We start from the raw sequence: 11,992 nt of genomic DNA on the forward strand, positions 1-11,992 counted from the left end.
TCTGAGGTTTGGCCTGTTGATGAGGCAAAACAAGCATGGTGAAGGTGTCACTGTGGGTGAACTGTGATGACTTTTCTGATTATTTTACTCATTTCTACAAACCAAACAATCAATCCATCAATGGAGAAAAGACTCAGCTGATTAGCCAAGTAGAGCAGTTCACCTCAAACCAAACAGAACAGTAAGATCCTGCTTTCATAATAATGCATGAGAAATAATAATGCGATGATGTAATCTATAATAGTATCACAGTCACAGGGGACACTTTTCTGCACTTCTGTACTTTTACTTTTAATCCTTTAAATAAATTTTCCTGATTATGCTTTTAAACATTATAAATGCAGGAGCGTGACTTGTAATGCAGTATTTTTATAATGTGGTACTAGTACTTTTACAGTACACTTGCAGTAAAGCGTAGGAATACTTCCTCCACCGCTGCTTTACATTTCTTCTTCACCATGTTTGCAGAGGTAAATGTTCTACTGACTCTGCAACAGTTTTTTTGACTACTACAAGGTTCAAAAGTTCAAATTAAAATTTCCATCCAATGCCTTCTAGCTTCTAAAATGCATTACTTGTAATAAATACAACACATAGAAATAATGTTATATTTAACCAACCTACCAGTATATTTACTTGTTAGCTGCACCTCATCTACCTACAACATAAACAGCTGCCTACAATGTATAAGTTAAGATACTTTAATGTTAATGTAAAAGTACAATAATGTAAAAATACTCCAGCACAAGTCCTGCATTCAAAATCCTACTGAAGTAAAAGTACAGAAGTATTATCAACACCATGTACAAAAAGTACCAACAGCCAAAAAACTTGCTGTAAAATGTGACAATGTAATACGGATGCATCAGTGCTAAGTAGTATTTTACTGTAGCTGGTTGAGATTAAGCTACTTTTAACTTCTTTATACGCATATACGCACGGATAAATCTGAGAGGTCTGGACATGATTAATGGAGCAAGAGAGAGGAAAAAAAAATGGGCTACACCCATTTGTATTAATTTCTTGGACTTAAAACTTAAAAGCAAATAATTAAATCTGAGATTTTTAGGAGGAGAAAACACTCTTAGATTACAAGCCTAGAGGGCTGGAAACTAATGCTATAATATTAACAATAAGGAGCATTTTCCAATTTTATCATTGTTGTTTTCAATAAAATTTTAACCTGAAAAGTAATTATAACTGTGAAATCAATGCAGTGCAGCAAAAAGTACACATTTCACTCTTTGCATAGAGTACTTCTACTTTTGATATTTCAAGTTTATTTTAATGATAATACTTCTGTACTTTTACATTTGAGAAAAAAAAGCTAAATTTTACTTATAATGTAAAAGAATTCATTCTGTGTTGGTACTTGAAGTTAAGTGATGGATCTAAGTGTTTCTTCCAGTACCAGTGCAGGAAAACCAAATGATTGCCTCATTTCCTCATGTTTGAAACTCCTGTAAAGTTAAATATAGGCCACTACAGCCAGTCATTGCAGACAGGTCACAATTAATGACAACTGTTCAAACAGAAAGTTGCACAATCAACACACAATAGACTGGTTTATAACAATGAAAGACTAACATAAACACCCCTTATGGTGTACCTGTAGATTATGATCTAAGTGTTAAGTAAAAGTGAGTTTATCCTCCTCTACAGAGTCAGACCTGTTCACAGCGCACTTACCTGCAACTACAGCGCAAGAGCCAGGAAATAATGCCATCACTGAAGACCACTGCAAGACAAACTGGGTGAATATTTTGGGTAATAACTCCTTTTCACCTAGTATGACTTGATTTAAATATGAAACACATAAAATATTTTTACTGTACATGTATTAACTGGCCCCTGCGACATGACTGTCATTTAAATCCTGTCCTGTTAAACTCCACTGCTCCATTGTCTACACCTTTAGAGTAATATCAATCTTGTGTGAAATTTCATTGAGTGATTTTCGTGCATACAACAACAAAAAAAAATTCTCCAGGCTGAGCTTCAAGCTAATTTACATTGGGTGTAGGGTACACATTACACAAACAGTGTGTAATAGGCCACCTATTACCTATTATTGTGTAGCTTTACCAGCTTTTCAGTTTCACTTACAGGTGAATAAGACAGTCTTTGTTGTTGGTAGTAATGGCGCTGAGTGTGGTGTCTACATGTTTTACCTGGTGTTGATTAAACGTGTTCATGTAATTCCCACGAGGAAATTAAATATGAAAATTCAAATGTACCACACCCATGGGTGCTCTTGCCCTGAGGACACATGTGCCAGCTAACATGTGTGATCTGGCAAATTTGGCTGCTGTTTGGTGTTTCACTTGGGATGTGGCCTGTTTTCATTTGGAAAGTTCACCCGTCTCACGCACTTCTGTTGCCCTCTAGTGGCGAATTGTAAACATCGCCTGCAGGTGAAACCGGCACTGACTTGTCACCTTCATCCAGAGCCACAACAGTCAAGACGCGTGTGAAGAAAGTCTTTATTATTGCTTATTCATGCCCATCGCAGCTTTCAGCTGGAATGAGCATCAGGTGTTATCTGAAAAACGAGCAAGTGTTTTTCCAACATCTAGGTGAAACGTCTGAAGCTGATCAGCCACTGTTGGGCTCTCGTTGAGTCATACGCTGTTTTACAGAGATGTGGAGCATTAAGTAATTTCCTAGCATACATAAAAGGAAGTGGTTTATCTGGTTATTCAACTAAGTGCACTGCACACTAAAGACATTATAAGCATTTGCAATTTCCTACAGTACAAGATGTTTTCCAGAACATGTCCAAAAATTAGGTCAAAGTTGAGAGTATGTAAGACACGATATCTTCAGCGCATTCCCACTGCTAAGCTTTGGGAAAGAGGAGTGTAGATTGTCTCTAACATTAAGATAAATTCAAGGAGTGCAAGACAGTGAACATGATTGAGACATGCAGCTAGAGCTCGTCCCTTTTCCTACGGTAGTACACAGAAATGCCTTAACTGGTGCGTGAGGATCTTTAAATGCGAGTGGAAGCTCTCCGCAATCTGACTCGCAGACGAACAAACATTACTGGCCAAAATGTAAACCTACAACCATCGGAGCGTCAGTGTCCTCCCTTACTTTCTGTGAGTAAATCAGAGAACAGTCTGGACCCACTGCAAATGTGTGGCGGACTCTCCAAATCACAAAAGGGAAGCGTGGAATTAAAAATAGAGACAAGTGGTCCCAGTGAAACTAGTGGTGGGAGGAATGCAAGTCGGACCTGAGGCTTAAAGAACAAAAATGGTCTCGTTTCTGACCTTTAAGAACAGCAGCCGCACAGAAGTATGACACTATTTAACAGGGAGCATGTTTGCTGAAGTGCATAAAGGGGAATCTAGGGGTGAGGCTAAGACGATTATATAATAAGTATAAAAATGTCAAAGCATGTGTCCTGCACTACTTTCAGAGACGTCCTTCAAAAGCTCCTTCATTCAGTACAAATCTAAAAATCTTAAAAGCATAAAACACATTCAGAGAATAAGTGACTCCTTCAAACATCCATCTTAAAGCTGACTTCAAAGGCTTCTTTCAGTGATCCCGCTTTGGCCCAGTTGGCTCCCTCTTTATTCTTCTGGGTCAAAAGCACTGGGCTCAAGACCCTCTGGGGGCTTCCGCTGGGTGCTGTGGGGCTGAGCCAGAGGAAAGCCCCTGAGCTTCTCTTGCAGACTACCCACAGCCAGCCTCATCTGGTCTTCAGCCCCCTGGAGAGACTTCAGCTCCATGGTATAGAAGATGTACAGCAGCGAGGTTGTCAGCAGGATGGCGAAGCACAGCGCGGCCAGCATGTAGAAGGAGGTACGAGGGAAAGGCTGCTCTGCTCCCAGGGCCAACCAGGGCACGGCAGCGATGGCCAGCTCCAGGACAAGCAGCGCCAGCCCCATCACTCCAGTGCGCGTTGCTGTGTAGCGCATCCTCTCAGCACAGTGCAAACCCACTTTGACTTCGGTGCGAGCCTCGGTCACAATGTCGACCAACTCGGCCACCTTGCCTGAAGACGTGAGAGACAGTGGAGACAAAGAGGATTCAAAAATCTTGCAAGAGTTGATGGTTGACTACACAAGCGGCATGAGTGGGTTTAATACCATTCCTTTACAATTAGCCTTAAATGCCTCAAGCAAATTGAAAGCAGTTCTCGAACCATTTGGAGACCATGCATGGTTTTGGTCTCTTTTAAAATGTAACACACGGAAGTTTCAACCTCAGCAGTCAGAATCACTGTAAGTGAAATAGAACATTTTTATTTCCAACTGAATATTTTTTGCATATAGATGCCTGTCGATGACTATATTTGGGCCTTATTAGCTGGAAAACACAATGGCACCACAGCATGAAGCCTTACACCAGACCAAGCTGTCATTATAACAGCCTATTTCCATCATTGTATTGGTTCCCACATACGCCTATATGTTGCCTTGCATGTTCAGAAGAGTAAAAACATTTTCAACTTCCTCCATTTTCAAACATTTCACACTGAGCTGATGAAAAAAACGTAGAGGAATCCACTTAAAAATACAAGGACATCAGTCTGGACAGGATATAAATGACAGGAAGACCAGCAAGGTTAAGCAAGGAGGTAATACTGGTTGCAACTGTTTCTGGGGTGGGGGTGGGGGTGGGGGGTTGAAAAATCACTGACCAGCACAGGTAATGGTGAAATCAACCCACCTCCCCAAGAGAAACAAATCCAGTTTGAATGGTGTTTTAGGCATTGCAGTGCTTTGAGCTAAATGCTAACATCAGCATGCTAACATGCTAATGTTTACCATGTGTACCATTTCAGCTTGGTGTGTTGGCATGCTAACATTAACATGAAGTATAGCTATGGGGGGCACGGTGGAACAAGTGGTAACACCGTTGCCTCACAGCTAGAAGGTCCTGGTTCGAATCCCGCTGTGGGCGCTGGTGGCGTGTCCTCCACCATGCCTTCAGTGCCTGCTTGAAGAAAAAGGGGGCCTTTCTGTGTGGAGTTTGCATGTTCTCCCCGTGTTCACCTGGGGTATCCTCCATAAAATATACCCCCACTAAAAACATGCAAGAAGATCACCACCTGACCAATGGTGACGAAAAAAGGATGGGTCCCCGGGCACCGCTTCGGCTGGCAGCCCACCGCTCCTGGTCTGCGGCGGAGGAACGATGGACCAAGATGGGTCAAATGCAGAGAATTAATTTCATGGTGTGTGCATGTAGTGTTGTGATAAATAAAGTACGGTTTCTTCTTCTTCTATTCACATGTGCTATTCACATTTTGATCTCATGATGGTGCTGGATGAAAAGCCAGGAAATCACAAAAGTCAGTGGATATTCATCCTCTGGGAATCACAAATGTCTGTAGAAAATTTCGTGTCTATCCATTTACAATTACATGATATTTCAGTCTGGACACCCAGCAGCTAACACGGGCATCATCAGAGCTGCCATGTTAGCACGGTGAGTACAAATACCTGCAGCGGAGTCCTGATTCTTTGAGGTCCTGTCACTTTCAGTCTCAGCAGGAGCGTGTGCCTCCAGCCTCAGTTTAGCCGTCAGAGTTTCATGGTCGGAGTAGGGGAACGGATGGTCGGGGACGGAGCCTTTTGAGGTGGACATGAAATCACAGTAAATGTCCGCCTTGGAAGAACCCTGGGAATTAAAAACAGGGAAATTCATATGGTGACGCCAACATTTTGCTCAAATGAAAGGATAAAAATTGAGCAGGTGTGACAACACAAAGCTTTCTCCCACCTTGAACAGGATGTAGTCAATTCGAATTCCCTTCTCAAAGGGAATGAGCGTCTTTTTACTGATAAAAGGGTTGTCAGCGATCAGAGTTATACCATCCTCACACCCCTGCAACAGAAAAACAAACATTTATCTTTGTTAATAAAGAAGCCCAGAACAAGTTTTCTTAACAAGCTGGCTCTTCTCTTCATGTCTTGGCCAATATTTTTGTCAGTTATGATGACGGAACACATTTCAACATATCTCAAGGATCAAGACAGTAACTCTTGAGATATGAAGCCACAATGACACTGCTGGATAATGTATAGTTTTGCAGAACGGCCTCCTAACAGAGTGTGCTTACTGAAGTTGTTTATGCAAGAGGTTTTCAAGTGCCGTGGATGATAATACCACACTGCTAAGGCATGGTTGTCCTGCCTTTACATGTACATAAATGAAAAAGAATACGATTAAATCGGGGACTTGTGTTAAATCTGTCTGACTGAGAGCCATCTGTGCTGTTGTAGATCACTGTCAGGGTGCACCATGTTTCACCATCAACCTTAACAAGGACTCTAATCAATACCTACATCAAATTTAGCACTCTCTAGATAAGAATCTCTGAGTCCAGTGGAAGCCTTCAATAGTCTGTTCCCAAGGTCCTGAGGGTGCATGTTGAGGTCACCACCTAAAATCACCACATCTGCTGCAGCAGAGGTGTGGCTAACAGGCATAGAAAAACACAACATCAAGATGAAACTTCACTTCTGCATTTAAAGAGACTTTCATAGTTACTGTATGCCCAGAATAAACAAGCAAAGGCACAGTACCGAACGAACTGCTGCAGCTCCCACGCCTGAACCACTCTGTGAGGTAGATACGAATCCTTGTCTCTGCAGTACTCTGCATGCAGCTAAAATGAATACACAGGGACGAAGGCACGTTGATCAATAACTGTATATAACATATTGATAGGGCTGAGAGCTGCTGCTAGCAAACCTTACATGAGTAACATAGACGTTCGCAGTCAGGCTGCCAATGCTTAAGATGGCCATCCCCACAGCTTTGCCTCCAAACCAGTCTCCATGGTGAGCCTAAGTGTGGGAAAAAATACAAAGAGCTGAGAGGAAAGGAGGAATGCTGTTGAACAAAGAAAGGTTGTAACTTTTGAAGTATCACATATTCACTCTGAGGCTGAGGCGTGTATGGGACCGGCTCCTGATCATAGTCCTGACTCGCTGACTATACAAGAGCCTCCGTGCAGCCTGAGACCTGCTGATAGGTCTCTATTAATAATTCCCAGGTCAAGAATAAAAACCAGAGGAGATCTGGCCTCCGCAGTCACTGCCTCTCAACTCTGGAACAACTCGCTGGAAGAAACTGGGCAAGCTGGCTCTTTATGTTTGTTTAAAGCTCTATTAAAATCACATGATTTTAGAACTGCATTGTCTTACATTGTTTTCATTCTGTGCCCTTTATTTTCATCTGTTCACTCGTTCTTCATTTGAATCACATCATTTATGTGTTATTGCATCATGCATCTCTTCAATAAAGTTGTGGGAAAGCTCTCAAATAATGTGATTATCAACCATTTATTGATTACTGTTTGCTTTCATCACGTCATAGCTGTATACAGTGCAAAACACTGCTTGCTCTCCGGACTTACCATGTATGGATAACCATTCAGAGAGTAGCGGTAAAGAAATGTGTCATGGATTCTGTGTTTGGAGAAAATGGCCAGTCCACTGCCTATGACTCCACTGCAGAAAGAGGGGAAAAGTCAGACGTGAACACAAGTCGTACGCGACACAATGAACAGCAGTGTCAGCATCACGTGATTATGGTTTAATGAAATAACTCACATCCCTGTGTTATCTGTCGCAGATGTGAGAACTGATCTACTAAAGTTGCCATTTTTGTGAGCTGCAAAGGGGATTATAGAGGTAAAAGCTTTGATTAATCTCAGTCTTGTGCCTTGGTATGGAGGTCAAGACAGAATTAAGCCTCAGAGGTTAATCCTTATAGGTAAGGCCTGAGCTTCAGTTCAATTTTGCAGATGGATCGATGCCATGAAAGCATATTTTTCTGACATTAAGGCACTTCAGGAGCCGTTTGAAGATATGACAACTTACTCATGAATTTTAATCACAGATTGGGGAGGTAACAGGTTCAGAAACGACTGCACGGCAACCTTGTGATGAGAGTGAAAGCATTACCTTTTGAAGTAATGAGAGTGAGGATGACAACAGGCAAGTTTCTGTTTCAAGAAGAGATAGTCTTTCTCACTCCAAACCTGAAAAATAAATCTATACGTCACTTGAAAAGTAGAACACAGGCATGTTTGCGCAATTAATATTGTCCATATGCGCTTAAAAAAAGATCTTCATGGCAGAATATATCAAATTTAACTAAACATATGAGCTGAAAGAGTCAATCAGATGAGTGACTGCAACTTCATCACATTGTAAGATGGCTTCCACCAACCTCTTGCAGTAACACAATATCATGCTCCTCCTTGCACAACATTTCTCCAATCATGGCATAGCGCTGCGCACACTGCTTGCTAAGATAGTGGATCCCCCTGGAAAAAAGACAATGCATGGACAATGTGCGTTTGCATGTGTTTTCCAACACGTATCAAGACGTAAAGTGAGAGAAACATTAAGCGCACTGACCAGCAGTTCAGAGAGAAGACCCGGACGCTGACAGAGTCTGAGTGAGCCATGCCGGCAGATCAGCGGATCAGGAGATGTGATGATGGAGTGTCGGATCAGGTGAGATGACTGGGACGGCTCCTGATAACACACACGAAAGTGACTGTTAGACTATCGTTGATATCCAGTCCCAAATACACACTGGGTGTAACGTCTGGGTGCGCAAAACCTTCCAGCGTGTGCTCATTTACAATGTCATAAAGTGGGAGTGGCTCAGCAATGAAAAGCAATTAGAGAGTTGGACAACTGGAACTTGGAAACCAAGGCCAGATGCACACATGTATTCAATACATAGAATAAAAACTTAAACTGAAAAGCCACATGATCACGAGTGTCAGAAAAGTAGGAAAAGAATAAACATAGAAAACTGCACAGTAAGCGCCAAAAGTGCAAACCAAGCAGCTTGCATCCAGAACATAGCTCACGTTCTGGGCTTTAAATTCTCTGAAGGATTCAGCATATTTTCATCATTTACAGCTGAGATGTTATAAACACACTTAATTGATCTAATTGATCCCGTGGAATACTCTGTTAGATATTAACAGACTCTGAATACTTAAATAATGAACTCTGTAAAGGTGTACTCATGTCTGACAATAAGAATCAAGCAGGAACTTTTACTAATGTGTGATAGCTGAGCTGATCCTGCATGCTGTGGGGAAAATGTGGTTGATTTATTTCATTTTTTTTTAAATAAGGACAAAGTAAAGAGGCGATGACATTCAGTCTTTTCCCAGGGAGTGAAACAGCACAGCAGCCCTGAACAGAGTGCTGACATGGCTTTGCTCTGTCCGGGGAGAGAAAGAGGAAGCAGCAGTGAAAAGGCAACACTGATCATTCATTGTGTCTCGACTCAGAGAAAGAAAACAGCATCAATAAACAAGCTCGATGCAAATCTGAGACTAACATGAACTTGTACAATGCATGTGTGCGTGTATCCAAAATGGATGGATAGTTGATGGAGGCATAGATGGTGCAGCCAGGTAACAGCGAGTGGGCTTTCACCCCCCCCAAAATTAAAAAAATGTGGTGATTTCTTGTCACCTTAAGACATCGAAACACTCCAGATTGAGCCACACTTGAGCCAAAATGTCGTTTTATTGACGTCGTTCGGGCAAGAAATGCAGATGTAGAGGAACGTTAGCTGGTAAACAAGGTGGATAAAGTTTTAGCTAACGTAAATGCGTCGACAGCTGCACTTGTTCGCCCTCTGGACGCTTTGTTTAAGAGATTTTGACGAAACTGCTGGAGCGCAGTCAGCTTCATTATTCACTGGTTTAGCTCAGGTTATAATATGGGAACGTTAATCGCAGCAGGTAACCGCTTAGATGGTGTCAACAGCTGTCAAATAACTCTAGCTGGCCATTTTGTCTGGTCTCTGCAACTGTGAAGCTGCCTCTGTTGGCTCGTTACCTGAATAATCTGTTCATTAATAGTAGTTTTCACCTTGGTTCCGTTAAATTAACTCACCTCACGAACCTGTTGACGTAAGATGCTGATAACGGGACCGTTTGATGAGCAGTTAAATTTGTAGTGTCCGTTTTGGCCCTGGAACTAAAACACTTCCTGTTAGCGTGTTAGCTTATTACTGTTGCAAAATTAGTTCATTATTAACGAGGCTATACATCGTCGGTTGGTCGGCATCTCAGACAACGAACAACAGTAACTTAGCGGCGTTTGGCCACTTCCATTGCTCCGTGCTTTTCCTGCCGGCGTACAGTCAAATGGGGTAAAAATGGTTGTTATGATCTCCGGTTGTAGATTTCCGTCAAAGTAAAACCTGAATTTTAATTACGTCCGTATTTCAGAGTCAGGGACATATATGTAGAACACGTGTTTAATGTGGCGAGTAGCAACATTGAGGTAATTGCAAAAACTCGATTTTAAATAAACAACCACTTCTTTTTGTACGAAACTTTAATTTGGAGACTTTCCCGAACATCCGTTGTCAGTCTAGTTAACTTGACACTCGTTTCCGGCTTGATGCAGCCTCAGTCGCGAGTAATTCTGGGAGTTGGGGTTCTTTGAGCACAATTCTTGGCACAGGCAGCAGTGGTCCGTCACAATTTAAGTGAAGTCATTCACTGAAAGTCATATCTAAGCAAAATATAAATATAAACAAGCAAAAAATAAATAAATAATAAAAAAAAACACAATTATTGTCAGCTAAATGTAGAGAATCAAAAGTAAGAAAACTCATTATGCAGAAAAATGACCCCTATTATTGATATATGAAAAATTCCATCATCATTCTATACAGTGCATAAGCAAAGTTTTCAGACCCTTTCAAGTTTTCCACATTTTGTTAATCTTAAATGGATTCATGTTTTTCCCCTTGTCAATCTACATTACTCCACAGTGAGTAAGGAAAAGGTTTTTGGAAAAGTATTGAAAATAGAAAACTGAAATAGACTATTTAAATAAGTGTTCAGATCCTTTGTCAGCAATGATTTTACAAGCTTGTCACACCTTTCTTTTCAAGTTTCTCCCGTCCTTCATCAATGAATTGTTCAAGCTTAAGTGGGTTGGAAAGGGAGTGTCAGCACACAGCCATTTCGGATCTTTCCATGCTCTGTTGTGTTCAGGTCTGGACTCTGGCTGGGCAAGAGTTTCCCAAAGCCACTCCTGTGTTTTCTTAAATGGTCCAGGTTGTTGTCTTGTTGAAATGCAAGGGTCTGAAAACTTACCATATGCACTGTAAATAGCATTTTAGCTTTTAAGTAGTTAAGTGCAGTGGTTCCAAATCTTGGGGACAGCCATCATCAAAGGGCCACAAGATAAATCTGGGGGGTCCTGAGATGATTAAAGAGGTAGAAAAGAGGACAAACCCCTACCACACAAATGTGAATTTTATTTATTTTGGCTCGTGTTTTGAGAATCACTCTTTGATAGAAATATAGAGGCCCGAACTAGACATTGCCTTGTTGCAAGGGGTCACAAGCAAAAAAAGGTTGGGAATTTAGCGATGACACGTTTTATGCAAAAATGGAATCTGAGAAGTAAGTCAAACCATTAACTACACCATATTTGTCAGATAAATGTAAAAAGCATCCCATTTCCCTCTGAAATGTAGTGAAGTAGAGAGTAACAGAAAAAGGAAAAACTCAAGCAAAATACAAGTACTTCAAAATTGCACTCACGTGAGTACAGGTTATAAAGTGCTTCATACTTTTTCACATAGGCTACAATATGTTGATTTCAATGTATCACGATCTCTGACCCTTCAGAGGATCAACTCCATGAAAGAGAGTAAAAAGTCCACGATGTCAGGTGAGGTGTTCCGGATGTTAGGAGCACACAGGAGCCATGCAATAAAAGCTAAGCTGCACTTTTTATTCAATAAAATAGCTAAAAAAGAAGCTCCAGCTCAAGATCATATAGCATATTCATATTCATATGAAAAGAACCATCATGGACAAAACAACTTTACAAATATGTTTAATAAGTTTTCTGGGGAAAAATGGCCCCAAAGGCACCATGCGTCTTTTATTGTTAGATACACTTGTTTGATTACATAGTCCAACCTCTACTTTGAAGTATAAAATTGCAATGCACAATGGTAA

The 11,992-nt window shown here is 41.1% G+C and overlaps 1 protein-coding gene across 2 annotated transcripts; it reads right to left on the reverse strand.

Annotated features, from left to right (window-relative positions):
* Positions 1 to 2,469: 2,469 nt before the first annotated feature.
* smpd2b (sphingomyelin phosphodiesterase 2b) lies at positions 2,470 to 10,175 on the reverse strand. 2 transcript variants are annotated; one of them, XM_070959763.1, is made up of 11 exons: positions 9,900 to 10,175; positions 8,391 to 8,510; positions 8,200 to 8,296; positions 7,932 to 8,008; positions 7,382 to 7,475; positions 6,720 to 6,809; positions 6,546 to 6,628; positions 6,306 to 6,438; positions 5,740 to 5,844; positions 5,460 to 5,637; positions 2,470 to 4,006 (listed from the first exon to the last, which is right to left on the reverse strand). In XM_070959763.1, exons 2-11 carry the CDS (start codon positions 8,438 to 8,440, stop codon positions 3,582 to 3,584), a joined length of 1,332 nt encoding a protein of 443 aa, XP_070815864.1. In that variant the 5' UTR covers positions 8,441 to 8,510; positions 9,900 to 10,175; the 3' UTR covers positions 2,470 to 3,581. The 2 variants fall into 2 exon arrangements, with proteins under 2 accessions (XP_070815864.1, XP_070815865.1); XM_070959764.1 differs by having other exon boundaries at positions 9,909 to 10,047.
* Between the last annotated feature and the right edge of the window lie 1,817 nt (positions 10,176 to 11,992).

This window comes from Chaetodon trifascialis, chromosome 3 (genome assembly GCF_039877785.1).
Source record: "Chaetodon trifascialis isolate fChaTrf1 chromosome 3, fChaTrf1.hap1, whole genome shotgun sequence".
Classification (NCBI taxonomy): domain Eukaryota; kingdom Metazoa; phylum Chordata; class Actinopteri; order Chaetodontiformes; family Chaetodontidae; genus Chaetodon; species Chaetodon trifascialis.